The 26,472-nt window shown below is 43.6% G+C and overlaps 2 protein-coding genes and 1 long non-coding RNA gene across 20 annotated transcripts in view; 1 reads left to right on the plus strand and 2 right to left on the minus strand.

Moving 5' to 3' along the window:
* The window catches only part of DOCK7 (dedicator of cytokinesis 7), a 97,624-nt gene extending 91,037 nt beyond the window's left edge, over positions 1-6,587 (minus strand). For 14 of the 16 annotated variants that reach the window (XM_072041443.1, XM_072041445.1, XM_072041442.1 and 11 more), the window contains exon 1: positions 6,420-6,585. In XM_072041443.1, coding sequence (XP_071897544.1) covers positions 6,420-6,457 — 38 coding nt within the window. In that variant the 5' untranslated portion in view covers positions 6,458-6,585. Of the gene's footprint in view, positions 1-6,419 lie in introns of all 16 variants that reach the window. The other 2 variants (XR_011810839.1, XM_072041444.1) reach the window with 2 other exon arrangements.
* Positions 6,588-8,704: 2,117 nt separating this feature from the next.
* LOC140002996 (uncharacterized) lies at positions 8,705-13,873 on the minus strand. The gene is made up of 3 exons (XR_011810842.1): positions 12,762-13,873; positions 11,787-11,919; positions 8,705-11,384 (listed from the first exon to the last, which is right to left on the minus strand). It is a non-coding gene; the product is annotated as an uncharacterized lncRNA (long non-coding RNA).
* Positions 13,874-13,919: 46 nt separating this feature from the next.
* Positions 13,920-26,472, plus strand: part of ATG4C (autophagy related 4C cysteine peptidase) — a 33,760-nt gene continuing 21,207 nt past the window's right edge. For 2 of the 3 annotated variants that reach the window (XR_011810840.1, XM_027463307.3), the window contains exons 1-8: positions 13,920-14,073; positions 14,435-14,513; positions 17,139-17,269; positions 18,279-18,362; positions 19,023-19,256; positions 22,006-22,336; positions 24,309-24,379; positions 25,871-26,007. Coding sequence is in view for 2 of the 3 variants with exons in the window: in XM_027463307.3 (XP_027319108.1) it covers positions 17,194-17,269; positions 18,279-18,362; positions 19,023-19,256; positions 22,006-22,336; positions 24,309-24,379; positions 25,871-26,007 (933 nt within the window). In the remaining variant the exon portion in view is untranslated. Of the gene's footprint in view, positions 14,074-14,434; positions 14,514-16,380; positions 16,517-17,138; positions 17,270-18,278; positions 18,363-19,022; positions 19,257-22,005; positions 22,337-24,308; positions 24,380-25,870; positions 26,008-26,472 lie in introns of all 3 variants that reach the window. The other variant, XM_027463308.3, reaches the window with a different exon arrangement.

The raw sequence follows: 26,472 nt of genomic DNA on the forward strand, positions 1-26,472 counted from the left end.
GTGCAGTTCCTCATGGTACACAGAGGATCAGGACCTAGCACAGTGCTGGAAAACTAAACATCTTTCCCTGCTTCAAGGGACACGTGCTGTTTCCAGACGGAAAGTACAGCCTGAGCAGGAAATTCCTTCTCAGCCGTGCAGGCACAGCCGATGGATGCCCACATACATTGCTCGGCGAGGCTCCTCCTGCACACAGCAGCTCTTTACGGACCCAACGTGCCTGTCCAGAGGTTCTCTGTCCTTTCTTCTGGCCCAGCTGGGACCTGTCAATGCACCTTCACTCCCCTACAGTTGTGTTTCCCCCAAAACAGTTGTGTTTTACCCCAAACTGCAGGAGAAGCAAGCTCAGCTACGACGACAGCGCTGCTCAGGGGCATGAGTCTGCATGGCTGCGATCCCACCGCTCAACATCATCCCTGCTGGGAAGGTCACTTGATGCCCAAGGGGGAGAAATGCTGTAAAACCCAGGGGAGGCACTGCTCAGCCCGGCTTCTTCCCGTGTGCTGTGCGTCGATGGCTGCTCATCTTGGCATCCCATTAAAAACCTCAAGGAACACAAGAAGTTCCACTGAGGACTATTGCAAGGAAGAATCACAGAAAGTCCTAGCTGAACAACATCCAGTGTGACCACGACTGGCATCGTTGCCCCCAAGTCCCGATGCTCCCCCATTTAACATTCAAAACAAGCAACCAAACCCTGCCTACGTGAGCAAGGTGGCTACGGCTGGGCTTCAGATTCCCGACGGGTGCTTCCAGGACTTCCTACACCACTCCAAGCCCGAAGTCCAATCACAGACCCCCGTCAGTTACCTTTCTGTACTACTGCATTCACAAACTGCTGCATTCACTACTGCATTCATGAACTGCTGGAAAGCACCATGCTTCTGATGCTTAAAAGCCATCTTCTAATGTAATCAAGACACCAAGTGTATTTATGCTTGGTTTTGTGGCAACGTCATCGGTTCGGTCCAAGAGCCCTGTGGTCCAGCTGGCAGCCTGGCCTCGTAACGCTCTGCTTCATCCCCATCGCTCACTCCAGGTCAGGCCTGCCCAGCGCTTTGCAGAACCAACCCAACCCTTTTCTGTTGAGCAAACACCTTAGCTGACAAATTTTAGGATGGGTTCTTCGTGGCTTCATCACACGGGTTCACCATCAGCGGTAACGCAGGTGGCTTCCTCTCCTCCATCTCCAAAAGCTCTTTGTCCATGAGGAGTGCCACCTATTCATGACCAGTAAAGCTCTTTGTCCATGAGGAGTGCCACCTATTCATGACCAGTAGGTCACGTTAGAGTACAACCCTAAACGTTGTTTCCATTACAACTAGAAGCTAGGCTTCCTACACCAACTTGGGTACGCCGAATGCAACCAGAAAAAAGAAATAAATCTCAAAATAGTCTCCAGCTGAACAAAAAATCCATTTGGCGGAACAGAAGAGCCATTAAAGCTCCTGATAATTAAAAGGACACATAAAAAACTGCCTCTTTAATAGCTGTCTTATATTCAGCATGTAACCTGGGATCCTTAGACAAACATTCCAGTTAATTACAGCCCGCGGTCTCGCGAAGCCCAGGGTCTCTATGTTTAAAGCACGCCTTCCCCAGTCACTTCCTTTCTGACCTCCTTCACTGGTTAATTATTGTGTGTGCATGCGGTTCACACAGGGAAAAAGAAAAAAAAAAAAAGACAAAGGAGAGGAAAAAAAAATCCCCTCGGAGCTGGCTTATACAGCAAAACACGACTGGTCATTTTCTCAGCGCTCAGAGCCGCGAATGAAGTGAAGCCATTGGTTTGCACGTCTGTTCTTCCTCACTGCACACAAAAATATTCCTGCTTTTACGTGGCTCACACCCTGCCAAAACCAAGAGATGTTCCTTTTTGTTTTTAGCTTAGGAAACGTACTGGAAATATCAGTTTTTCTTGTCTTCCCAAGGAAAGGCTCACCGAGACCTCGCAAGGACCTTAGCATCCTTCTGACACTGGGTTGTACCACCCAAGGGGTTAGGAGCTTTTCCCTTTCACAGAAACAAATAACACAGGTCAAACAGAGCTGACAATTTTTGCCCCAAACGGAGCTTAGCAATGGGTTTCCACTCAGACTCGGATGTTAGCACAACTCAGCGCTCACTCAGTGTCCAGCAACTGACCGCCATGCAGCGACAGCTGTCACTTCTCACTCCTCTGTGAAAATGCTCAGCTTTCCTGCCTCCATGTAGCAGGAGACATCGTTCTTTTTCCATACACTTTGTGGAAGTCTCTCGTTTCCAACAGACGGCTCCGTCCAGGCTGTGAGTCACCAGGTCCGCGGCGTGGTGCATGAGGGAACCGGCTCGAGGGAGAGCTCTGGCCCCGAGCTGCCGTGCCTCCGAAACCCGAGGCTCTGCTTCCTCCGGAGCGACTTCCTCTCCTTTCGAGCGGAATGGGTTTGATTTACAATCTGAAGGGGAGGAAAAACCCTGCCCGATGAGTGCTGCGGGAGAGTGTGGGTTTTTAATTGGCAGAGCAGATGAACAACAACATGTTCCCTTTTTCCTTACCACTGGTTAAAGCAGCAGTCACCGTACAAAGCGACCTGTGGTGCTCTCCTGACAACATCTGGGTATTTAGGCAGAAAGGATCACCCCGAGGCTGAGCTCCCAGGAGACCCGACTGTGAAAACCACAGGACTGGATCCTCCAGAACTCCTTCACAGCTCATGTGAAGACAAACAAGGAAGCCTAGGCCAAATCAGCAGCGCTAGTTGAGCCTCAGAGACAAGCTGCTCTGCCTTCTTGCCTGCACCGAGCAGCCGGGGATTTCCGTAAGCCTCGCAGAGCACTGCTGACTCCAGCACGAGATATCCACAGCAGCGGAACAGGGCCAGCAACGCAGCTTTTGGAGAAGAGGGAAGAAGCTCCTGTTAAAAAGACTTTTAATTATCCGTGGAAGCGTTCTGACAACGCAAATGGCATCTGGACAAAGGAGGAGAACAGAGTGCTCAAGCACCCCGCTGAGCCCAATGTACAAATGTACATTTAGCCTTCCCCAAGGCTCCTCTTGCAGTACCCCGTCAGCACCAAGGGAGCTTCTCAGAAATGAGGCACTAGCTCTGAATGTACCAAAGACAAGAGTTTTGCCCTCAAAGCACCGGCATAAAGACAACAAGCCGAGAGGACTCCAGAAATCTGTCCATACACAATGTGAAACCTCGGGAAGGTGGGAAATTTCTGGATCATTTATGACCCAAGAGCAGGGTCAGCTCCTTCCAGGCAGGGCTCTGCTGAGGACCGCGGCCCCAGGCAGCAGTGCCATGCAGCTCTGCGTGATTCCCGTTCATGCAGAAGCTCCTGAGGGCAAGCAGGTGAACACCTGAGGGTGAAAAGTGTTTTCTCCAGATGTCACCAGAAACCAGGAAAAGGAAAGGTAAAAATCCTCAGCAGCTGAATAAAAAACACCAGTAAAAATCACACTCTGAGCTCTGCATGAGGCTGAAAGGCATGGCAAAACCAAGGGTAAGGCAGGTGCATTATAAGAGGTCAGAAGGACCCTGATCAACCACGAACAGGGAGCAGGGAAGGAAGAACAAACTCTTCCAAGGATGGACACCTTCAGAATGGCAATGGTCTGACCGAAGCAGCAGCTCTGGGCTACGTTGCCCAGTCTCGAGATGGCTCATGAGCAACGCGAGGGCACTGAAACAGGGACTTGTATGAAAGGCTGCATTCATTTGCCTAGCTGTGTATGATGCATGATGTTTAAAGAGAGATTTTTCCTTTCTCTTCATATGAATTCCAACCAAATCTGCAGGTCTTTTCCTCTGCCGGCCCCTGGAAAGACTGGAGATCTGGGATCCAGCCTGCTTCAGTGCCTGGGACGTTGAGGAACTCGGTACTGACCTTTCTGGAGGTTTTGCTTCCACATCCCATTTCACATGCGACACCATAACCAGAAAAAAATATGGGGATAAGGGAAAGGGGACACGTGCAGGGGACAGCACAGCCCCAGAGGGGCTGCATGCAGCACTCAGACAAAACACTCAGCCCTTGGTGAGGCAGCTTAGCTGGCTCAAGAGTAACGTACTGGTGCTTGTCTGGCTTTTACTGAAAGCTCTTAAAGCCTGTAGTTCACCTGACTGGTGAGGATCCTGCCTTCTGCTAAATCTTTCTAGTCCCTCAAAAACCATATGAGCTGAACAGAGGCACTATGTAGAAACACGTCTGTTCTTACACAGGGCTGGAAAAAATAGCGTAGAAGCAACTACAGAAGTCTTATGATACTCCAGAAGGATGCTCCAATAGTTTAATAAAAAAATCATTAACAATATATTTTCAATTAAAAATTAACAATTTCAGGCAAGATTTCAGGTATTGTTTACCTCTCTATTGCAAGTTTAACTTGAGAGTTTCTTCTGATAGGGTCAAGAAGAACGAATAAGTACATGGGGTGGGCAAAGTTCAAGCTAAAAATCTCTCCTGGTTTGAAGCCTTCCAATAAAAAAGCAGCCTAACCTGGTCAGAAAGGTATCTTTTAACAGGCTGCCTTCAAAAGGTTTTTTCAAACTGCCGCAGGAGTCACTGATAGCTGCTAACCCTAACATTTAAACGTGCCAGGAGTAACAAACAGCCACCACCCGACCCCGGAGTCCTGCGTGCACCCTTGAGGTTCACCACACTGGTTAAATGGAGCACAGGCAGTAAATCAGTGCCGTGAAGACCGCATCTGTGGTCTTTCTAAGAAGCAGAACAGCCAACCTCCTGTCTCCTTTCTACCACTACTGTAATAACCAGCTTAGGGACTTGCATCTCTTTGGTACGCAGGCCTTAAAGTAATTTACCTTCAGGGACCTGCAGTCCATCCCACTTGAATTACACACTTTCAGCCAGACCAAGAGCGGCATGACCATTTCCCGTGAATAAGACAAATGGTATGTCTACCTCAATAAGCAAGCCAAACCGGAGGGCAGAGCGTGAATATGGGATGGCTCTATTCTTCTTTAAACAATGGAACGGGGGAGGGCTTCCAGCAGCCACCAAGGCAGCTCCTGGGACTTCCGTATGCTGCTTGCTGGGGAGCAGAGCCCAATCTCTCAGCCTGGGGAACAGGAGCAGGCAGAGCAGCACTTTCTGTGCCAGCATGAGGAGGGCTACAGCTCAGTCCGAGCTGCTGCCATTTGGTGGGCTTGAAAACACACCAGGCGGCTTAGATGCAAAGGTACACAATGGTGGCACAGCTGCAACCCTGACGGCCACCACCCCATGAAATGAAGGTGTCCGTGCTGCTGTGTGATGAGCTGACTGCGCTGCGAGCAAGGCTGACACAGGCAGAAGAAAGGAGCACCACAGTGGTGACCCCAGGGCCCTTTTATTTAACCCCAGGGCCCTTTTATTTCACTTCCCGCCGGGGCTGCGGGACTCCAACGCTCCTGCTTCCAGGGTTTGTCTCTCATGTGACTATTCCTGTGACTACAATCCCAGCTGGAATGGGGTGGCAGAGAATCCAGCCCTCTCCATTCCTCAGACCTTGACCTGCCACGTTAACCCCTGGCCGGAGCACACCCAAAGCTGCAGAGAGGTGTGAGAGGAGCAGCGTTTTCCCCCCTGCCTTCAGATCCTGCGTGGGGTGGGATGGACGCCGCTCCTCTACCTCCTTCCCAGCCTCTTCCTCTGACCGGCTTCTTTTCCAGTGGCCTCTATCACGATTTCTGCAACTGCAGCCGGCTGGACCTGCTGTTTTATCACTCAGTGGCACGAAAACGATCCTCTTTTCACTTCTGCCCACAGCCTCCCGGTGAAACCCACGGCTCCCACTTGAACTCTGCCCCAAGCTCCAGCTGGGAGGGGAGCCAGGGCCACACGGGGCTCCCCGGCCAAGCCAACCTAGAGAAAACCCACAGCTCCCACCTGGCCCTGGAAGCCTCATTCTTACGGAAAATCGCAGCAACCTCAAATATTCATAACAACAACGTCTAACACGGCGCTGCTTGGCATCACACGGCTCCACGGGGCTGACAGCAGCAGCCCCCAGCCTCCTCCACCCCCACCCATAGCCCCCCACAGCCCCCCACAGGGGCTCCATTTCCCCACGGGGCCGGGGCTGCAGCAGCGCGGCCCGGCAGGGAAACGCCGCGGGGCGCCCGGGAGCGGCCGGCGCGGCCTTTGTTCGCGGGCAGCCTCCCGGAGAGCCGCCCCCCGCCGCCCCCCTCCGCCACCACCCGCTTGTAGCGGGGGAACCGCGGCCCCTCCAGCCCTGCCCGGCCACCCCACACCCCGCCGGGGGCAGGCGGCGCCCCCCGGGGCCGGCACGGAGGGTGGAGGAAGGGGGGGGGGGGACACACGACCGCGGGCCGCGCCGGGCCCGGCTTCCCCTCAGCGGCTGGAGCCCATCCCCGCAGCCATCCCCTCAGCCTCAGCCGCAGCCAGCCCCGGTGCCGCCGCCCCGCTACCTGCTGATCTTCTGGGCGAAGGCACGGCGCTCCGCCATGGCCGCGCTGAGGGGCCGGGGCCCTGATGCTGGGCGGAGGAGGAGGCGCGCACCCGAGCGGCGCAGCCGGCCCAGCGCCCTCCTCCTCCTCCTTTTTCCTCCTCCTTTTTCCTCCTCCTCCTCCTCTTCTTCCCTCCTCCTCCTCCTCCTCTTCTTCCCTCCTCCTCCTTTTTCCTCCTCCCTCCCTCCAAAAGGTCCCGACCCCTCGGCTCGGACCCAGAGGGTCTCCAACTCGTGTTTTTTTTTTTGGGGAGGAATGCACAAAAATAAAGCTGTTTCGGGGCTTTGAAAAAACTGTTGGACCCGCGACGCGTTCTCGCTGATGATTCTGAGTGGACGCTACCCGGCATGTGGCGTGGGTTCATCTAACCCAGGGAACTATTAATAGTACTAGGATGTGTCCCCAAGTCGCAAGTGTTAATTCATCCGATCCCATCTGCTTGCGTTGCGTGAATGCTTCCAGCGCGTTGTGCCTGCAGCCCGAGCACACCCATTTTTCCACCAGCGACTTGCAGCTGCACACAGTTATCCTGCGTTTCTGTCTGCGTGTGTTTGCCCGGGGAATGTCAGGCCCCAAAATCTGCAGATACGTACACACATGAGCAGTCCCTCCGGCGTTAACCAGGCTGTGGCATGTCCGAAGCGGGGCCAACGGGGATACGGTTGTGGCCTGCCACCAAATTGTGCTGCCACGCATCCCACACGTGCACGCAGATGGAGATGCTGCAAAGCAAAGACCCATTGTGTGCCACCCAGCGAGGGCTGCTCTTCACCAGGGGGAGGGGAGGAAAAATCCCCCAACTGTCCGCCCAGACAAAGACTTCTGCTCCTGAATTGCTGCCGGCGTGTAGGATTCCCCCTGGCTAAGTCCGTCATGGAGGGTGTACAGGACAGCCAGCCAGCCATAAACCTGACATCCCAATCAGTTCTCGTACACTGTACGTGCTCACAAGTACAGACCTCATCATGTGGGACCACCAGAAACGTTTCCTCTCTCCCCATCCCCCATCCTGCATGGAATTTCCTTTCCAAAAGGACATCGGCCTGAGATGCAGGAGGACTCATTTAGCCCTGCCTTAAGGGAAGCTGTCACTGCCTGGCTCTTTTATGCTGAAACTGAGAATCCCACATCTCTGAAAAGGGGGATTCTTATTGCTGCCCAAAGGTGCCAGGAGCGATCCAGCCCCACGAGCTCTCATACAGACACAGAGGAGCTCAGGTCCGTCAAGAGCTCTTGAATTTTAGGATTCTCCGGTCAGTTACTGCTACTGACAGAAGAACTTGATTCATTGGTGGCACATGCAAATTTGGCCAAGTATTATCCCCCAAAGCTATATATACCTTATTTTAAAGCTTTCTACAACTGCTTTGCTAGCGTGGGTTGCTGAAAAGCAGAGGGTATGTTCCAAACTGCAGTAGCGACACGGGCGACTTCAAGGCTCTGTCTGTCGGGCAGGAACGGCGCAGCTTGGAGCAGCCCCCAGCCACCCCTACCGCCTGCCTCTGCCCGCGCACCATCTGCGCTGTGTGCCAGCTGGTTCCTGCACCTCCTCAGCGTGTGGCACAGGGCTGGAGGTAACCAGTTGTGGAGTTCTGGGGTCAGCTCTGCCCCTCTGTCAGCGCCTTTTGGCGCCTTTTGGCCAGATGAGCTCAGGCAGCCCTCCCATCCCTGTGCAGGAGGCTGCTGGCGGAAGGGCAGGCGGGTGAGATGTGCCCGCACCCCAGCCGCGCCTGACGGATGTGCTCTGACATGGGAGGCTGCGGGCTGCGAGGAAGGGAAGTCTGCGTGGATACCAGGGCTTGAAACTGCTGGCTGAGGTGGGGACAGACATCCTGCTCTGCCACCCCTGCCGGAGAGGTCTCCTGTCCTGGAAGAGCAGGATAGGAACTGGGAGCAGTCAAGGTTTAAGCTACGGCAACAGTCTCTGCTTGCCAGCGAACGGCCTTTGTGCTGCTTGTACATCGTCACTGCAGAGCTACACGGAGCAAGGGACATTCACCTCTTTGTCAAGGATTTGTTATTCGTCTTGTTGAAGCACGTAAATGTACAGAAGTTTCAACAGAGATGAAAAAAAAAAAATGACTCTACCCTATCTAATGTGGAACATCTAGGTACGAAAGTGAATTTCAGAACAATAACAGAAAGATTTCTCATTACTGTTCAGGCAGTAACAGCCCAGCAACAGTCTACAAAGTTGCACCGATGACTTTAAATGCTAAGAGATCACAAAAGGCAGTAGAAACGTACACTTGGAAAGGGCTTCTATAGATTGACCCTAATCTTGCAGTGTGTGGAGCAATAATCAAAAGAAATCGAGGAAAAAGTGAAGAAGTACGAGGAAAAGACGCAGTCTTTCACAATTATAAATTCAACAATGCCAGACATTACAATTCATAGTGCCAACAAATCCTTCCTCTGTGTTGCTGACAAATCAGCATGACTGATGTTGTGGCGTCTTATTTCGAGCGCCCCAGTGAGTGCTGCCACTGACAGGCACTGAGTCATGTAACCTTTCTGCCTGTTTTCTCTGTACCTTGTAACAAAAACAGGCCACCTATCTGAAGTTCACAGCTCAGACACAGTGCTCTGTCAACACATGTATCTGTGAAACAGCACCTGCCCTTCTCTCCCTCACAGTGAAAGGTTGTGAATGAAGAAGCATTTCAATCCATTCAGAACCATTCTTGTCCAAAACCACACACATCCTCTAAAATAAGTGACTAAAATGCTTTTTTTTTCTTTTTTTTTTTTTTTGAGAATGAATTTCACTTGGCTACAATCAAACGGGGCAAAGGCATCTTGTGAACATAGATGTAACTCCTCGAGTCTGATAATTCCTAACGTTGGATCTTGCGCAAGAAAAATCTTTTGGATTGTAGCCACGAAACATTTAGCAAAATGTGAACTGATCCCGTGCCTTGTCTCTTAGCAGTCCATGTACTCATTCCATTGCTTCCTTGTTCTTACGTAAACTTCCTCAAAGCCAAAACACCAAAACACAAAACACAAAATGTGTCCAGCATAATTCGATAAACAATGAAGTAAATAAGGGACTGTAAATTCAGAGAGCCATCTACTGGCAACTAAGTGAAACGAATTAAACTCATTAAGGGCCAAATCTCTGCCTCTCTCAGGCAAATTTCTTTATAGTTAAGAAACTAAGCACAAATAAACCCGTGTATAATTATCATTTCAAAGCATATGTGGTAAAAGTGAAGCTGCTGGTTCTCGGAGCAAGAAGGAGCTGCCTCGTTAGCCCAGTGCCTGGATTCTACGGGGTGAATGAGAAAGGAAGAGTAACAGAATAAAGGAGTGAGGACTGTTCGAGTGCCTGCAGCCTTCAATACATCCCTTACATCCACACTATTTCTCTTATAGATGGCTCAAGTCAGGTACAGAATAAGCAAATAATAGCAGAGCTGGAATTAGAGCCAAGGTGCCCTGAGTTTAGTGCTTCAAAGATGAGTTTTAGAGGGAACAATGTTCTTCATCACTACCATCAGAAGATCACAAGGGATACACATGGCAAGGGTGCTGCAATGAGTTCCGGACACTGAATCAAATCATGTCAACTACTGCATGACGCACAACAGCTTTGCATAAAAGTCTCCTGCCTAGAGAGATATTTCCCAGGCTGAGCCTGACCCACAGCAGGATCATGCTTCCTCTCTGGGGAACAGCAGCTCCAGGCACTGGTACTCTCAGAAGATGAGTGAAACCACAGCAGTGTGCAGTTCCTCCCCTCCTCTTGGACTTACCTCCACTATTTTAGGTGGCTTGGGAAGACCAGAAGACACTTGCACAGGAATGGTGGCCAGACTCCGTACTTCTGCACGAAAAGCTCCTTTTGGAGGAGAAATGGAAATTTGAATCCTCAGCCACACTGGCCTTTCTGCAGCCTTCTTCACATGGCAGTGTTTGACATCTGCTTCATTTTTTAAATTCTTCGTCTCTTGGAATGATCACTTGCAGATTTCTTCATTTTGATAGATTCTTGAACTTAAATCTCCTTGGCTACAGACTTGCAGTATTCCCAGCTGAGATTCAACTAATTTCTGCTAACGTTTATCACTTTTAGGTACTGTTTCTATTTAACTAAGATCTTAAATTAATCATAGCCTTGACACAGGTTCTTACAGGTATCTGACTGGCCCCTCTTCTTCTCTAGTCTCATCCCGGGAAGGAAATCTGGTTTTGGATGGAGTAAGTGGTACAAGCAGAACCGTGCTGGCTAAATCAGTGGAGGCAAACACCTCAACAGCAATCTCTGGAGGGGTATGCCCAGTTTGTCACATTCATCTTGCATGACTTCAAGAATGGTGCACAAAGCACTGTCACAATTGCTTCCACAGGCAGACTGACACACCAGGCACATGTGAGCAGATTCACACTTTGGTAGAAAGGTGAGTCACATCTGGAAAAGGACCTCTGGGCCACCCTTAGCAGATAGCATAGTTATTGTCAAGTCTGTGCAGGCATGTGGGAAGATTTCAAGAAGCAACATGGGAGAATCCTTATCTGAAAGGATTCATCAAGCATACATGCTTCCTTGTTGCTTTATTGCTTGCTTGCATTGACTATTAACCTTGAAGATCCCAACTTCTTTGGGAAACCTGTGACATTGTAGAGAGATGGGTTTGCTTCTGAGACAAAATGCTTGTCCATAGCTGTTATATTTTAATCAAAAATGCTTCTCATCTTTATAAAGCTCTGTATCCTTCATCTAACCATTCTATTTCAAGCAGTGTTGCTAAACGCAAACAACCCTGCTACAAGCATGTCTGAGGTTTTCTGTTCTGAAATGAGTGGGAGCGACCTTGGTGTAACCTATTCTAACAAGTAGTTCTGTGAGCAGCAGAATTAACACAGCCTGGATTCCAGTGTTCTCCCTTTATCCCATCCCTGGGTCTCTTTTTACTTGAACAGCTATTTCCACAAAAAAAAAAAAAAGAAAAAAAAAAAAAAGAAAAAAAAAAAGAGGTATTTAGTGTCTCCAAGGCCCTGCAAACCTGATTAAATTGCAGAGTGGTTTCAAAATGTTCCAGAGGGAAACAGATCAAACATGGCTTACTTCCCTAGGAAATTAAACTAAAAATAAGTGAGGAAAATTTCCCTTCTTTATAGCTCCTTGACCTAAGGTCTGCTCTGTTTACAAAACAGACAAATGGGTATTTTGGAAAGCACATACAGGTTGGCCAAATATTTTCTAAATATATTGCAGATTATTGATGAATGCTTAGATGACTTCCCAGAGGCAATCTAGTTGGCCAGTGGCTCATACAGCAGTAGAAGCTGCATTCCCCTGACTGCCCACCAATTTGGTGTTACCTCGCCGATCTGCAGTATTTGGTGGGTAACTGTTCTGTAACCATGATATCTCAAAGATCCATAAAGCAGAGAGTATCGTCTCTAATTTTCAGACTTCTTGGCTTTGCCTCGTTGTGTTACCTGTTTGGGTTACCTACCAAAAAAGGAAAGACAAATTAAATTTTCCATAAACACAGATTTTAAATATTTTGTTACTTTTACCATATTAATTTAGTACAAATAGAGCTCAAAGCTGCTTTGCATGGCCTTTATGGCATTAAAATACTTAAAGAATAAACTCTGTGATGTTTGTTAGAAGTTTGTTGAATGCAATCTGCCCTCTCCCACTCCCTCTGCAAATCTCTCCTACAGAAATAGGAATTAGTCAGTGTGAAGAAAACTCTTTCTTTACAGATAGTTATTTATGGTTACCCATGGAATTATTCTGCAATCAAAGCTTTGTTTTGCATGATCTGACTGATGCAAAAAGCAGAAAATAAATATCTTCATTCTCATAACCTGATTGCCTGAGGGATTTGCAATGTATATCCAGATGGCATATTGTGTGGCCTATCAAATCAGGGCATGGTTATTAAATTTCAGAGCAGGAAGGTGCAGGCAACTAATTTCAGGCAAGGGAATCATCATCTCATCTGATCAACTGAATAATTCTTTGTTCAATATTTACCCAAATCCAAGCCATGTGAGCTACTGAGCTCTCAATATTCGAGACCATGCACAAACAGACAAGCACATTCATCTTTGTCTTTGAAAATATAAGCAAAGCTGAAACTTTAAAGAACTATTATTTCTAAAATAGGTCATAAAATTCTGAAGGCAGGTCTGTCTCCTTCTGCCCTGACAGATTACCCAGGGCTGTGGGGACAGTCTTTCAGGAATTTAGTACAAACAGGAAATTATTTTTATATTTAAATCTTTATCTTTGCTTGGAATATAAAGATACATGCGGTGTGTGTGCAACTTTCTGTTTATTACCTTTCCTTTTCAGTTTCAAAAGGAACGGTGACAGCTTGTGACCATTTTTTTTTAGGATTTTTCAAATTTTATCACGGTAATGCTGTTACTACACTGCTGTGTGGAGATGCTCACTGGTAGAAAGGATTCCCCAGAAGAGATGGGGATTGTGATCACTGATTTATGGGAACACAGCAGTGAGGTGCTGTTAGCAGAGGCAAGCAGTGAGCTGAAAGGCAGGGGAAGGAGCAGAACCGTGATCTCCCACATCCTAGCTTCAGGCCAATAGCTCGATCAGTGAAACGCGGTGTGTCTTCTGCTTTGCACCCTTACACCCAAGATCTTCTGCCCTTATGGACGCAGTATGTGGAACATATCATGTCCATGGGATGACACATAAAAAAACCAGCATGAAATACCCGCTGTTGGCATTTATCCTCCTGAAGCTTGACTTTAGATCAGGTGCTATAATCACGTGCTGAATGTAAAAAATTAAACCCAGCCTGATCATTGTTGGCCAGCAGAAGGCAGTAAAATCACAAGATGGGGAAAAAAAAAATCATTAAACTTCCTTCATCAACCCAAACTTGTGCTTCTGGAGTCCCAGGCACATGGAGAATACACCCTTTCTATAGGATGCTAAGTAATAATGTCGGATACAGGTGTTCAGCAAATTCAAGCCCTATCTTTCCCAAATCCTGCACTTCTTTGGGGGTAGTGTTTCTTTGTTATTTATTTTTATTTTGTTTTGTTTTCCAACATTGGCTCCTGGTACGTCCAATGACTATTTTAAGCAGCTGATTGATGAAGAAGCTCCTTTACAAAAGAACTACAAGCAACCCCTCAGCACAAGTAGCCTAGTAAGCTGAGAGCAGATGCAATTCCTTGACCATTTTTAGAAAAGGAATTTTAAAAAAATAAATAAAAACAACTGGAAATGGCATTGTCATACAACTAAATACATAGAAGTTGAGGCTGAGGGTTTAAATACTACCAGCCCCCACAGAATTCGGGGATTTTGGCACTCTTTTTACTGGAGTGGAGGCACACGAGCCAGCTGCTCGCCTCAGGCCTCCCTTCCCGGGGCTTGTCTGCAGCCTCCTCCCGCCCTTCGCCTCAGCCTCCGCCGCCATCCCGCCACGCCCGGCTGTGGAAAACCGCCCTCCCTCTGAACTACAACTCCCAGCATGCCCCGCGCGGGCTCACCGCCCGACCGCCCGGCCTCCTCCCGCCGCAGCGCCCGCCGGGACTTGTAGTCCTTGGGCCGCTCCCCCGCGGCCAAGGCACCGGGAGGCCGCTGCCGGCCGACCGCAGCACGGAGCTCACCGCGGGGGTAAGCGGCGGCCCCGCCGGGAGCGGCGGCTTGGGAGGGGGTGGCGGAGCTCCGCTGAGGGGGAGCGGTCGTGGGGGAGCGCGGCCGGCGGCGCGGGGCCCTCACGGTGGCGGCTGCGAGGCCCCGGGCCCAGCCCCGCAGCCCCCGGGCAGCCCGGAGCGGGGCAGGTCCGCAACGAGCTGAGGGGAAAAAGGGGAATTTGTCGTGGGTCCGCTGCAAAACCGGGACGGGGGAGCCGTCTTCGAGCCGGGGGGGCTCCGTACAGAGGACCCTATTTCTTTATAAACGTTTCTGCTTTCCGTCAGGAGCTTCTCTGTGAGGTTTGCGAAGCGGTGCTGCTGCTAATGCGGTTTCTTTGCAGGTTGAAGTAAAAGCTGTAATTAACAGAGGTCGTCACGCTCGGAGCCGGCTCATCCCTTGCACTGGAGTCGCAGCGGCAGGTTAGGTTGCTTTTCCGTTGTTATTAAACAGAAAAAAAAAAAATAATAAAACAACCCTAAAAGCAGGAACTTTGGTACAGCCGTCCCCTTCCAAGGCTGGGTGGTGGCAGTCCCAGACAGGGCGTCGGTGTGCGCTCAGGCTGTGGTGCCACGCTGAGGTAACGTCCTGGTAATAGAGTACTTTCCAGATAACCTCTTGGGTGAGCCAACTTCCCCACAAAACCATCAGCATGAGGCTTAATAACAGGGCTTGTGTTGTGCCTGTTGGGCTTGGATCTATTCGCAGTGACCGTCTCCTGATGCTGCTCCAGTAGTTTCAGCGGGACTGTTACTGTTAAGTTCTTACACTAATGGGAAAACCCAGAATGTTTCAAGTGCAATCAGTTTGTCTGCTTTGTGTTAGCAGTCTTCTTTAAAGTCCCTTTCACATCTGCAGCATAACGCTAGGGAAGAAATGGAAGAAAAATGTACTGAGATGGCCGTTGTCTTTTAAAGGAAAATGAGCTTCTTTTCACATTGCATAATTTTTCCTTCAGCCCCTTTAGGAACAGTAGAGTTTGTTTCATTCCTAATTTTAGCTAGAGGGAGCTTTTACAGTTACTGGCTTTTATGGCAGTCACTGCCCTCTACAAAAATGACCATTTCTGATGGATTGCATGAGGACAGGTCACACCAAACGCACCTCCTGAAGAAGCTGGTCTTACCAGCACTGCCAGTTAGTCAGTCATATGTGTCTATGCAAAGTCTTTCCTTTTAATCCTGAAGTAAAAAAAAAAAAAAGGGGGGGGGGGGAGAGGGCAAGAATCAAAACCCAACCTTTAATTGTCTTTCTCTTCCTTCCCCTACAAAAAAACAGTTTAATTAAAGGCTAATTTAAGTGTTTTTTTTTTTTTTTTTTTTTTAAAGTATTTGTTTTGTATTGCCTCTTGTTTGGTCAGAAAGGTTGTTGATGTAACTTTTATAAAAAATAATACAATAGAATAGCAGAAAAACATGTTAGGGGAGGCTTGGGCAAAAGATTTTCCATGCCTTACCTCCAGATCCCAGAAACAGTGCATCTGTGTGAGTACCTCCAGGCTCTGAAGATGTTGACACCCCAACATCTTCATATTCTCTTCACCGAGAGATACTAGCATCAGGAATTATGCTAACAGGGGTTACATTTTATTTCCTGAAACTATACTCCCAGTGGAGAGAAGTAACAGGCTTTAGACTTCATCTGCTTTGATCTCAGTTCCGTGGACAATCACGCATGGAAAGGTAGATACAGTTCTCGATACAGCATCTCTGATAGTGTCCCGTCCTGTTCTAGGTTGATTAATTAAATGAAATAATTTACTTTTCTTCACTTTATCATTTGTTCTTATCAAGCTTGGCTAAGAATATGCTGAAGTCTGCAGTGATGTTCCACTATTTATCAACTTCTGATGTCCCACATTAAAAAATATTTTCCACCTACCTATGTGCTACTTCATATCATCAGGAAAATCTATTCCAAGTATTTAAAAGTGAATCATTGACAGAATGCATGCAGAGAAGGAAGCTATATTTTTTAGCAGCAAACTTCCTGTTAGTAAGTGGTACAGGTGGACTACAAAAGGAGTTCTGTCCTGTATTCTCAGACTTCTTAGGGATAAATAAAGGTAGTATATATTCTTTTCCTATTATCAGGAGTTCAGAGTGGTTTTAAGGTAAAGTCTATCGTGTCCTGCAACTCAGAGTCAGTAAATGTGCATTTCCATGCTGCTGCCACACCTTTTGGACAATTTATAGTATTTTTTAAAATTATTATTATTTTTTAAACAAGAAAGATCTGCACAGCAGTGCCTTTTACCACCCTTTTACCACTCTCATTTCTGTAATACAGCTGGACTACTGCAGAAAACATGATCAAATCAGAAGGGAGCCTTTTTGCACTGCAAGTGATGCTTCGAAGGGATGTAAACTAAGCATGGATTTGTTGACAGTATTCTGCTCGGCTTCTGATGTTACCCCTCCAACAAGTTAGTTCTGCTCAGAATTATGTCACTGTTACTACACGCATTTTCATTAACTATTTTCTGCCTTGTACACATGCAGCAAAGCATCTTGTTCTTTATCAGCTGCTCTAAAATATATACACTTGGGCTTAGGAAAATTCTTGACTACAAATACTAGAAATCTGAAACTAACGCTGTTTTTTTAAAGCCAGGATATGTTTATCAGTGCTCTGACTCCCTGATGTGAGAAAAAAATTACTCACTGTTTTCTTTCTAGCAGAAAATAATAGTATCTAACCTGTAGTAGTGAAATACAGCTCTTTATTACACTGCAAATTAGAACGAGTGTGCTTGTACACCAGCATAGGTTGTATGCCCTAGATCAGTTTGTGGTGCAGTAGAGAGCTGTTGGAGAACATTATATTTTATTTAGTTTTGCATTGTAATTTTATTAGTGGGTATTTGGAATCAAATGTTTTTATGATTTATTCATGGAACATGTGATTGCTTCCCAGTCCCTGGAAGTAGAGGATTCTGCAAGTTTATTACTGTTTCTGGTCATGTTAGGCTTAAGTACCCACGTGTGTGGGTAGTGATACTACTGTGCTCTCTGCCCATGGATATGTTTGTATTTTTCTTTTTACAGCAGCAGAATTTAATGTTTTACAAGACAGCGATGGCTTTTTCTCTGGAATCTGAATATGGAGGCCACAGGGACAGATGAAGTAGAAAAGATAAAATCAAAGTTTATGTCAGCATGGCACAACATGAAATACAGTAAGTGAAACAATGCACGCTAAAATCTCCATTGAATGTCTCCATTGAAACAAGTGGAACTTGTCTTGTTGATATGATCTGAATCGTGAATCAGAAACAACTAATATTAACGATCAAAAATGCAATATAGCCCTTGAAGCCATTTTAACTTTGATATAATAAGCAGTCTGAATAAACAAACTTGTTTGGCATTCCATTTTTGAAATTGATTTGCATAATTTCATTTTTAAATGGCTTATTTCAGAAAGCAATACATGCATTATGTAAGGAGCACTAAATAGCACGAGATTTGCATAGCCTTTGTACGGGGATAGTATGGAATGTTTTGCCCAGGGGTTTTATTTTTAGATGTACTCTTGAAAAAATAGGATTTGTGTGAAATACAAACTCCACTGACGTATCTACTTCACACACTTGTGTAACACACATTTTCACGGTTGGATGTCAGTAATTTGTTTAGAAAATAAGCAGATTTTCAAGTGTCCCTTTTACTAACCTATCCTTAATCTTAATTTGTTGGCTTAATATACATAGAATAGTTTTCTGAATACTTTTTGAGTCTGAAATCTGCAATGTAATGTTGTAATGAGGCATGTTTAATCCTACAGGAAAATTAGTATTCTTCCTACATTTTTACTGGTCATGTGCAAAGCTTTGTGTGTGTTATTAGAGGAGTTGGGAATCTCTCAGAATCAAACTACGCAATAATGAATTCACAATGGAGACAAAGCAACTTAAGCACAGCTGTAGCACTTCTGTATACTAACAATTTCTAGACAGTAGCACAATTGTATTAACATTCAGATACTCATACATGGATAACATCATCACTTTCAAGGCAGAGCTCTTATCTGTGTTTTGTAATAACCTTTTTGTTATTTATGAAAGTAAGACCCAATTTTACTACATTTTCCCTATGTTTCCCTATAAGGCTTAATCAGATGCTATTAGAAATGCGTTTTTGGAATGCTACAGTCACAAAATTGCATTTGTTTTGCATTTATTTTAGGTTGGGTATTGAAAACAAAAACTTACTTCAGTAGAAACTCTCCAGTTTTCCTGCTGGGAAAATGTTACCACTTCAAATCTGATGGTATGTACATAGCACTTAGCTCATTCCAGTCTTATCCGGCAAGAACTATACAGATATATTTTTAATCGTCTAGAAAGACCTTCATTAACAATTACCGAATTCAAAATGTAAATGTGAAAAACTTAGAAAATTCTTATTTAAATGTGTTGAACATCACCACTAATGCAGTCCATTCTAACCTGCTTTATTCGTATTTTACAGTGAAGTCTTGTTCTGTAAATATCAGACCTGTAATTTACACTACTTCATTTACCCATCAAAATGAGATTTTCTAAAAATGCATGAATAATATAGTGACAAGTGTACGAAGAGTCACACACCAGCACCTTTTATCATTTCTTTTGTTGTCATTTTTAGTATGCAGTTTTCTAAGAATCTTGTCTTTTTTTTTTTTTTTTTGAATGCCCCTATTAGACCATTTACGTCTAGGTGAATTAAGCAGTTGTTTACTTGCAAGTTAGCAATTGCATTGACAGTCACTGTCTGTATTAGTCTTTTTTAAGCTGGAACATTTCTAATATATTTTCCTTTCTTGTATTTGAAGCAATTGTTAATTTTTGCAAGTTTGCCCTATCTGTCTGATAGAATACTTGTGTATTTTCATTCCAGTGACAGAAATCCCATGCCAAGTTATAACTTGAATTGTGCTTTGCCTTACAGAGTCTGGTGAACTCTCTACAGATGGATCCAGTTTTGACAATATCAATACAGAGATTTCAGGAAACGTTGACGAGTTTCGTAAAGATTTCATTTCTAGAATATGGCTGACCTACAGAGAGGAATTTCCTCAGATAAAGGGGTCTGCATTAACAACAGACTGTGGTTGGGGTTGCACACTGAGAACTGGTCAAATGTTGTTGGCTCAAGGTCTTATGCTTCATTTTCTTGGTAGAGGTAAGTTACAAGGGAGGATCTGTACATTTGGTATGACAGGCATGGGTGTTTTGTCGAGTGTGTGATAGTCTTTATATGGCCAGAATCTAAAGTTCCAGCTGGTTTTGGTTCTGGACTTCCTTTCATTAATACTGGGATTGTATTGTGACAGAGTGGTGATCTAGCTGATCTACTCTTCCATTTCTGAAAAAAGGAATACCAGATTGTGTCAAAGAAAGATGCTGGAAACTCCACAGAAGCCAATTGTGAAGTCAAATACCACAGAAAATTGTGATCTAATATCTACATATTGCTGTGAGCCATGTAAATGTCCAATTCTCTTGAATCTGGCTCGTTTCTTCAACTCTGAATGTCGAACTGAGTTCCACAGCCCGTAGCTGTGGGCTATAGCAAAAGCAATGTTCTTTTATCAGTTTTTAAGTTGTACACTATTCAATTTATTCTAGTATTAATATTTTGAGTCAATAGAAGGACTTTAATACATCATTCTATGTTGAAATTTTCACTAGTTCATTTTTTCCATTTCCCTGTGTACTTACAGAGGAACTTTCCTTTTTTTTTTTTTATTGTCTGTCTGAAATTACTCTTTCAGTCACAGCTGTTTAAAGGAAGTAGCTTTAAGATACTTGGAACACTTTGTGCTTGCAAAGGTTTCATGCCATCCCCATTCTTCTAAGCTGTGCTATGTCCTCTGTAGAGGTATTTTTGGTTCTTATAGTTAACCACCTTGTCTTTCATCCTCTTTTCCTCAATCTCTTTCATAATCTACCACATTGCCCCTTTGAAATAATCATTCTTATCCTCTGTCACCACTGTTGTCAAAATGATCCGAGCTCTGGGCCTGAAGTCATCCAGACACATTAGTTAGAATACCATGTATTGTTTACTAAACCATTTGGTGAATCCTTAGGAATGTTTTAGTAGCAGATAGTTCTGAAAGCCTGTTCTGAAAATACTTTGTACTTAATGTGCGAGTATGATGTAAGCTGTGAACGTAGTCCCAAGACAGCTGCATCACCAAGCCTTCCTTCTTGGCAGTGTCATGACTGAACTGTCAAACTGGCTTACTGAATATTCCTGTAGGTACCTAAATCATAAAACATTCATTATTCTTTCCAACTGACTGCAAGTATCAAAACATATAAAAATTCTTCTGCTGAGAGAACACAAATCCCTTATATATAACTTTTGTTATATGTATATTTAAAAAAAAAAAAAAAAGATCAGAAGTATACCTGTGAATAGGAGGATGTAACAGCTCATTCTGAAGCAACCCAAAATTAAAAAGCCCCAGGTTTATATCTTTAAAATCTATGGTTACAAAGAATTTCTTGCACTGTCCCCCATGAATCCTCATTTGGGAAGTGTTCTTGTTATTCCAGAGTGCTGGTGTTTCTGTGGCAATCCAAATATGTAGAAAAGTGGAATATGTATGGTCTTTCTGGACTACTTTTCTCATTACGTAGTCTTCTGACAGCTGGTGAATTATCTTTTGCAAAGCTTTTTATGAGGTCTGGGTAGCTTTTTAAACAGATTTAAGTGTTTACGTGAAGTTTTTCATTGCTGCTTACTCTTTTCCCAGAGATGTTTTCATTATAGTTTAATGGGATTGTTTCTGTTACAAAGCAAAACTTGCCTGCAGTTACCAGCTGGAATACTCACAGTTCACTGCTGTGTGGAAGGTTCCAGATATAGCTGAGTGATGTTGTAAATAAGTTTTTATTTTAAATACTAAGGCACTGGTAAGTTTACTTTGAAGTGCCTGTGCTCAAGACAGACTTAAATTTGAAGCTCACAAGATGAGTAGCAAGGGCCCTGATGCTGCTACATGGAGCACCTTGTCCTTAGGGTTTGTTCCTTGCTTGGCTATGTCCGCCTTCCCCACTGCACTCTGGGGTGCTCCCTGCAGACCATCACGGTATTTTCTGATCTAGCAGTAAGTTTGCTGTGTTTCAGAGACTTCCTCACATGCTCCATGTTGCAAATAGTTGTTCAGACTTGTGGGAGAGACTTTCAGTCATCTGACAAGTGAAACATTGCTGTTCTCTAGATGTGCTGAACCACCATTATGCTATTAATAGGAATGAGGCATGTAGGATGCATTGTAAGAGAGACCTCTTGCTAGAAATGCACTGTAGATACCGTGCTGAATAACAGTTAAACAAGTTCGTCTTGGAAGCTAGGTAAATGTAAGAATTGACAAATGTATTAACTAAAAGAATCTTTCGCATTTTCCTGCTGCTCTGCTTTGTGCCAGCAAGCAGCGTTTGTTTTACATACGTAATTCCCCACTTTTGCCTTTTTTTAATAACTGACAGACCAGAACAATAAAAAACAGGCTTTGAAGCTTCTTGATTAGCTTGAATAAAACTAAATGGTACTTAATAGCTAACTTCTGTATTTTTAATATGCATGACTGTTCTGTTCTGTGCCTTGTGATCAGGTAGGTCTTTTATATATTAACTAAGTAACCCACTACACCAGGTAGCATAAATAGCTAATAAAATTTACTGTTAGTTGCATTTCTTTTCTCCTGTCATACAGCAGAAAATAAAGCAAATTATGTTGCAGGTTTGTCCTTTGTTTACATTTTAGCAGTGCCATTTGCATCTTGGTATATAAAGTACGTATTGGTCTGAGGAACCTGGGGGGAGAATGGAATATGCTTTGCTGATTATACCAAAAGTTAACAGTAAGCCTAATCTGCATCTTGTAAGCCTAATCTGCATCTTAATGTTTCCTGCTGCAGCCTGGGTCTGGCCAGATGCGTTGGACATTGAGAATTCAGATTCTGAATCCTGGACGGCCCATACAGTTAAAAAGCTGACAGCATCGTTCGAAGCTTCGCTTACAGCTGAAAGAGAACCCAAGATCCTGTCAAACCATCATCGGGGAACACTAAGGAGAAACTGTGGCGACAATGAAATGAGAAATGAAGTTTATCATAGAAAAATAATTTCTTGGTTTGGTGACTCTCCGCTGGCAGCTTTTGGCTTACATCAGCTGATAGAATATGGAAAGAAGTCTGGAAAAATTGCTGGAGATTGGTACGGGCCTGCTGTTGTTGCACACATTTTAAGGTAAAAGTATCTTTATTCTTTGCTGTTATCGTGCCTTGCCCATTACAGGAGAAGCATTTCAAAGTGTCATGAGATTACTTGAGCTTAATTGAGCATCTAGCTGTTCATTATTGGCTTTGTAAAATGTCCATATTAGCAGCAATTCTAGAGTTTTTTTCAGAGGCAGGAATGGAAATAGCAGTAGGCACAGGAATTAAACTCTGAGCCTCTGTTCAAATGTATTTCAGGAAAAAAACAACATTCCTGTTTTCCTGTACATTGTGCAGTAAGAGTCCCAAGGTCTCTCCCAAACCTGGGCTTTTAAGTAGAGCTGCATTTAATGAAATGTTCTAAAAACTAACCACTCTTTCAACCTTGGAACATGCATAACATTATAGATTTTTTTTTTTTTTATACTGTAACCTGGGGGCTGTAATGTACTGATAGTGTAATGAAATGTCAGAGCTAAAATTGATGTTTTCAGCATTTCTTTGCACATATCAAATTCTTGTGAAACTGTAAATGTATGGGACTATTAATATTATAATTATATCACAGTAAAAGTAAAGGGTCTGTGACATTCAGTGTGGCTTAAAAAAAAAAGTCGAAAGTCAAATTTCTCCATACAGTGTGCCTTTATATACCATTTCTTTGAATATTACTGATTTGGGTTTTTTTATAGTCATATATACTTAGGTTCTTAGCAGATTCCAGTTTACTTATAAACTGAATCACTAAGAAGTCATTTAAGCAGCAGAAGTCAAAGTTCCTATGTTAATCTATGTATATGTATAATGTTAACATATACATGTTAATCTATATGTATAGAGGGAACAATTTGATAATTAGCATCCAAACACACTCGTCCGAAGTGAAACAAATTGTGAAATGCTCCGATGTATGTGTGCCTACATGCAGATGCACAGAGTGATGTGACAGGTTAGCATTATCTGTGCATTTTCTACTATTTTTTCCTGATAACAGAAGCTGTCAGAATTCTTTTTGCTTGCTTTACATTTCAGTAGCCTGTTTACCTAATAGATAGTGGGGGGGAAAATTTCAGCCCAGCATTCCATTTAACGTAAACCCACCGGCGATTTTAAACACCGCCAAGGCTTCCATTCCTAGATCTCCTTTCCCCTTACAGCAGCACTAAGAACGTATAGCACTCCCATAACTCGAGAATGGCTGTGTTAAACGATTCCTCAAAATATATTGTGAAATAAAGGGATAGTGACCATTTAATGCAAGCATGTATTGGAAGTCAAAGGCTAATCTTCTATTTTGAACAGTTTAATTTCTTTACAAATGTTGTCCTTGATTGATGACCATGCTTCAGACTATCGACATATATTTTCTCTTTAGTTTTTAGGTCCATTACTCTTATTCTTTTGAGGATAGTCTAATACTGCAATTATCTCTTTGAAAGTTTTGGTGAAACCCTATAGCTTTTTATGTGCTAGATTTTATTTCAATAGACGTGGGATGCTAATTTGTGGCTAGTTATACAAACTGAGGTCAACTAAAGAGAGCTATCAAGTTGAAAATAATAATTTTGTCAGCAAATTTAGCCTTTATTATATCAATACACAACTGAAAATTGCTATAAACTGAAATAAATTAAGTAGATGAATATGAATTTCATTGTAAGTTAATGTGTGTGTGTGTGTTTGTGTTTGTTTTTTTTAATGTGTGTGTGGTTTTTCATTGTTTCTTCTAAATGGCCAGGCACTGTTATCTTTGTTTGGGAAAAAAAAAATACTGCGGTATGAACTGGATCTGGGTATCCAGAGTTATTGTTTGTGTGGTTTTGTTTGTTTTTGAAAATCACCCTCCATCTGTATTGATCTGAAATGGAAGGGGTTTTGAATTTAAAAGATAAATAAAACGCAGAACAATTAAAAACAACCTGTTTCTAAAAATGAAATAATATGTGTTTATTTAATGTTAATTTCTCTAAAATCAGAGATGATAGTTTTGTGTTTGTACTTAGAAAAGCTGTTGAAGAAGCCAGAGACCCTGAGCTACAAGGAGTAACAGTCTATGTTGCTCAGGATTGTACAGGTAAATGTTGTGACTATGTAGATTTTTGCAAACGTTTTAGACGCTCTTTATGCCTTTCAGTAAGCACTTGAAAATGGAGCTGTAAAAGAGAAAAAAAAAAAAAAAATGCAAAAATGGATCCACAAAATTGAGATTATGTAGACAAAGGGGTTCTTGGTAGAGGCAGGTGTTTGTTCTTTTGTTTGAGAATCGGGCATCACGATTTGAAAGCCTTACACGTTGCTTGTTTGGTTTCTTATTAAGATGATGAAATTCAGAATCCAGGAAGAAAACTTTTTCTTACAATCTGCCCATAATAACTTTTTATTTGAGGAGTCTGAGGATTTAAATTAATCTTTTTTCTACTCTGTGTCAATGTTGTTTAAGTAATAAGATAGTAACAGCTTCTGTATTTTCCTAAAAATAACCATCCCAAGCAATAAGATACTTAATTTCAGTTGGAATAGATTTGTTAGCTACATTTTATCTTCTCTTTTGCATCACAGGTTTCTTAAAAAAAAAATAAATATATATATATGTATCTAATTAAAAACAATACTGCACCAGTCTCTTAGAATAGTAAGAAGTCATTTTTGCTTTGAGTTCAGAGAAGCGAGCAGGATAGCGACCCAGAGTGTGTGGTAACCTTTCCTCTGCTGCAGCGTGGCATTTTAAATAATCAATAACAGGCAGAGGAGCTTAGAGCCCTGGATGTTCAGGAGCAGGAAATGATGACAAGATAAAATAAACATGGGGTGAAACTTTACACTAATGACTGCAGTCTTTCAAATGTAGCACAGTGCATTACTTTAGTAGCCATGTTCAGCTGCCAGAAATTTTAGTTAAATCATAACGGATCTTGATAGGACAGGAAGGAGTGGGATCTGTGTGTAATCAATCAGACTAGTTTTAAAGAGACACTCTTTAACTGTATGCCTCAAACCAGTTTCACCTGACTTAACAATGACAATGGAAACTTAGAAAATTCTGTTTATTTTTCATTTCTTTGTCCTGGTGATGATTTTCATATCCTTTTTAATTTGGAGGGAATAAGCAGTAATACTGCATTTAATGTTTCTCACTCATTTTTCAAGGACTGCTTTGTATTAACTTCAGACAGTGAACATGAATATTAAAATCAGTTATTGTCCTTTTTTCCTTTAATGTGTTTGTTTCTGTTAGTTGTAGGCTTTCAAGTTTTAAATTACTCCTTTTAGAAGAAATTGTGAATAAATATTTATTGGCTCTCTCCTTAACCTACTCCTGCTGCATTTTCCTGGCGATGTGTCTTACCTCAGCAGCAGCTGATTATTATAAGATATTGCTGAAAATAAGGAAGCATAACACTATCTTTTATCAGAGTCGCCCAGGAGTTATATTTCAGGAGGACAGCAATATTTTCAAAGGACTACAAATAGTTTGTCAGACTTAGTGGTGTCATTTTGAAGGTGTGTCTCTGTAAAAACTAGCAGATGTGTCTTTAAATATGAATATTTCTGTGTCTCTTTCCAGTCTATAGCTCAGACGTTATTGACAGACAGTGTTCTTGTACGGATTCTGAAAAAACAGACACAAAAGCTGTAATTATATTAGTTCCTGTGAGACTTGGTGGAGAGAGAACAAACACGGACTACTTAGAGTTTGTAAAGGTATGAAATGAGAGTTCAATCATTTTTCAAATCGTAGCACTAGGTGATATGAAAAGAGACTTCACGATGGTAATCTTCTACCTATTAAATGTGTGGTGGTGATTTTACAGTTGAAGGTTGTAAAGTTTGACTTTACAGATTTTAAATTTCCCTATTACAAGATCAGACATAATTGCAGAGCACATGATGTCCCTTGGTAAAGCAGTGAAAACTGTTCTGCTCCTGAAGTAGCTACCTGAAAAGACATTAATGTAGTGGCTCAAATTATAAATGGTAATTTAGCTACATATGCCGCCAGAGTTGTGCTATAAGTATCTGTCAGCGTTTTAAAATATAAATATAGCAAACACCTTAATCTGTTTCTTCTTTTCTGAAATGTCAAATGGCTTAAGGTTGTTTCTCGTCTGTTCCTACCTTTTCATTTTCTTCCCCCTAAGAGAGGGGATAGCTTTCTGTGACACCTTT

The sequence above is a fragment of the Anas platyrhynchos genome, chromosome 8 (genome assembly GCF_047663525.1).
Source record: "Anas platyrhynchos isolate ZD024472 breed Pekin duck chromosome 8, IASCAAS_PekinDuck_T2T, whole genome shotgun sequence".
In the NCBI taxonomy this organism is placed as follows: Eukaryota; Metazoa; Chordata; class Aves; order Anseriformes; family Anatidae; genus Anas; species Anas platyrhynchos.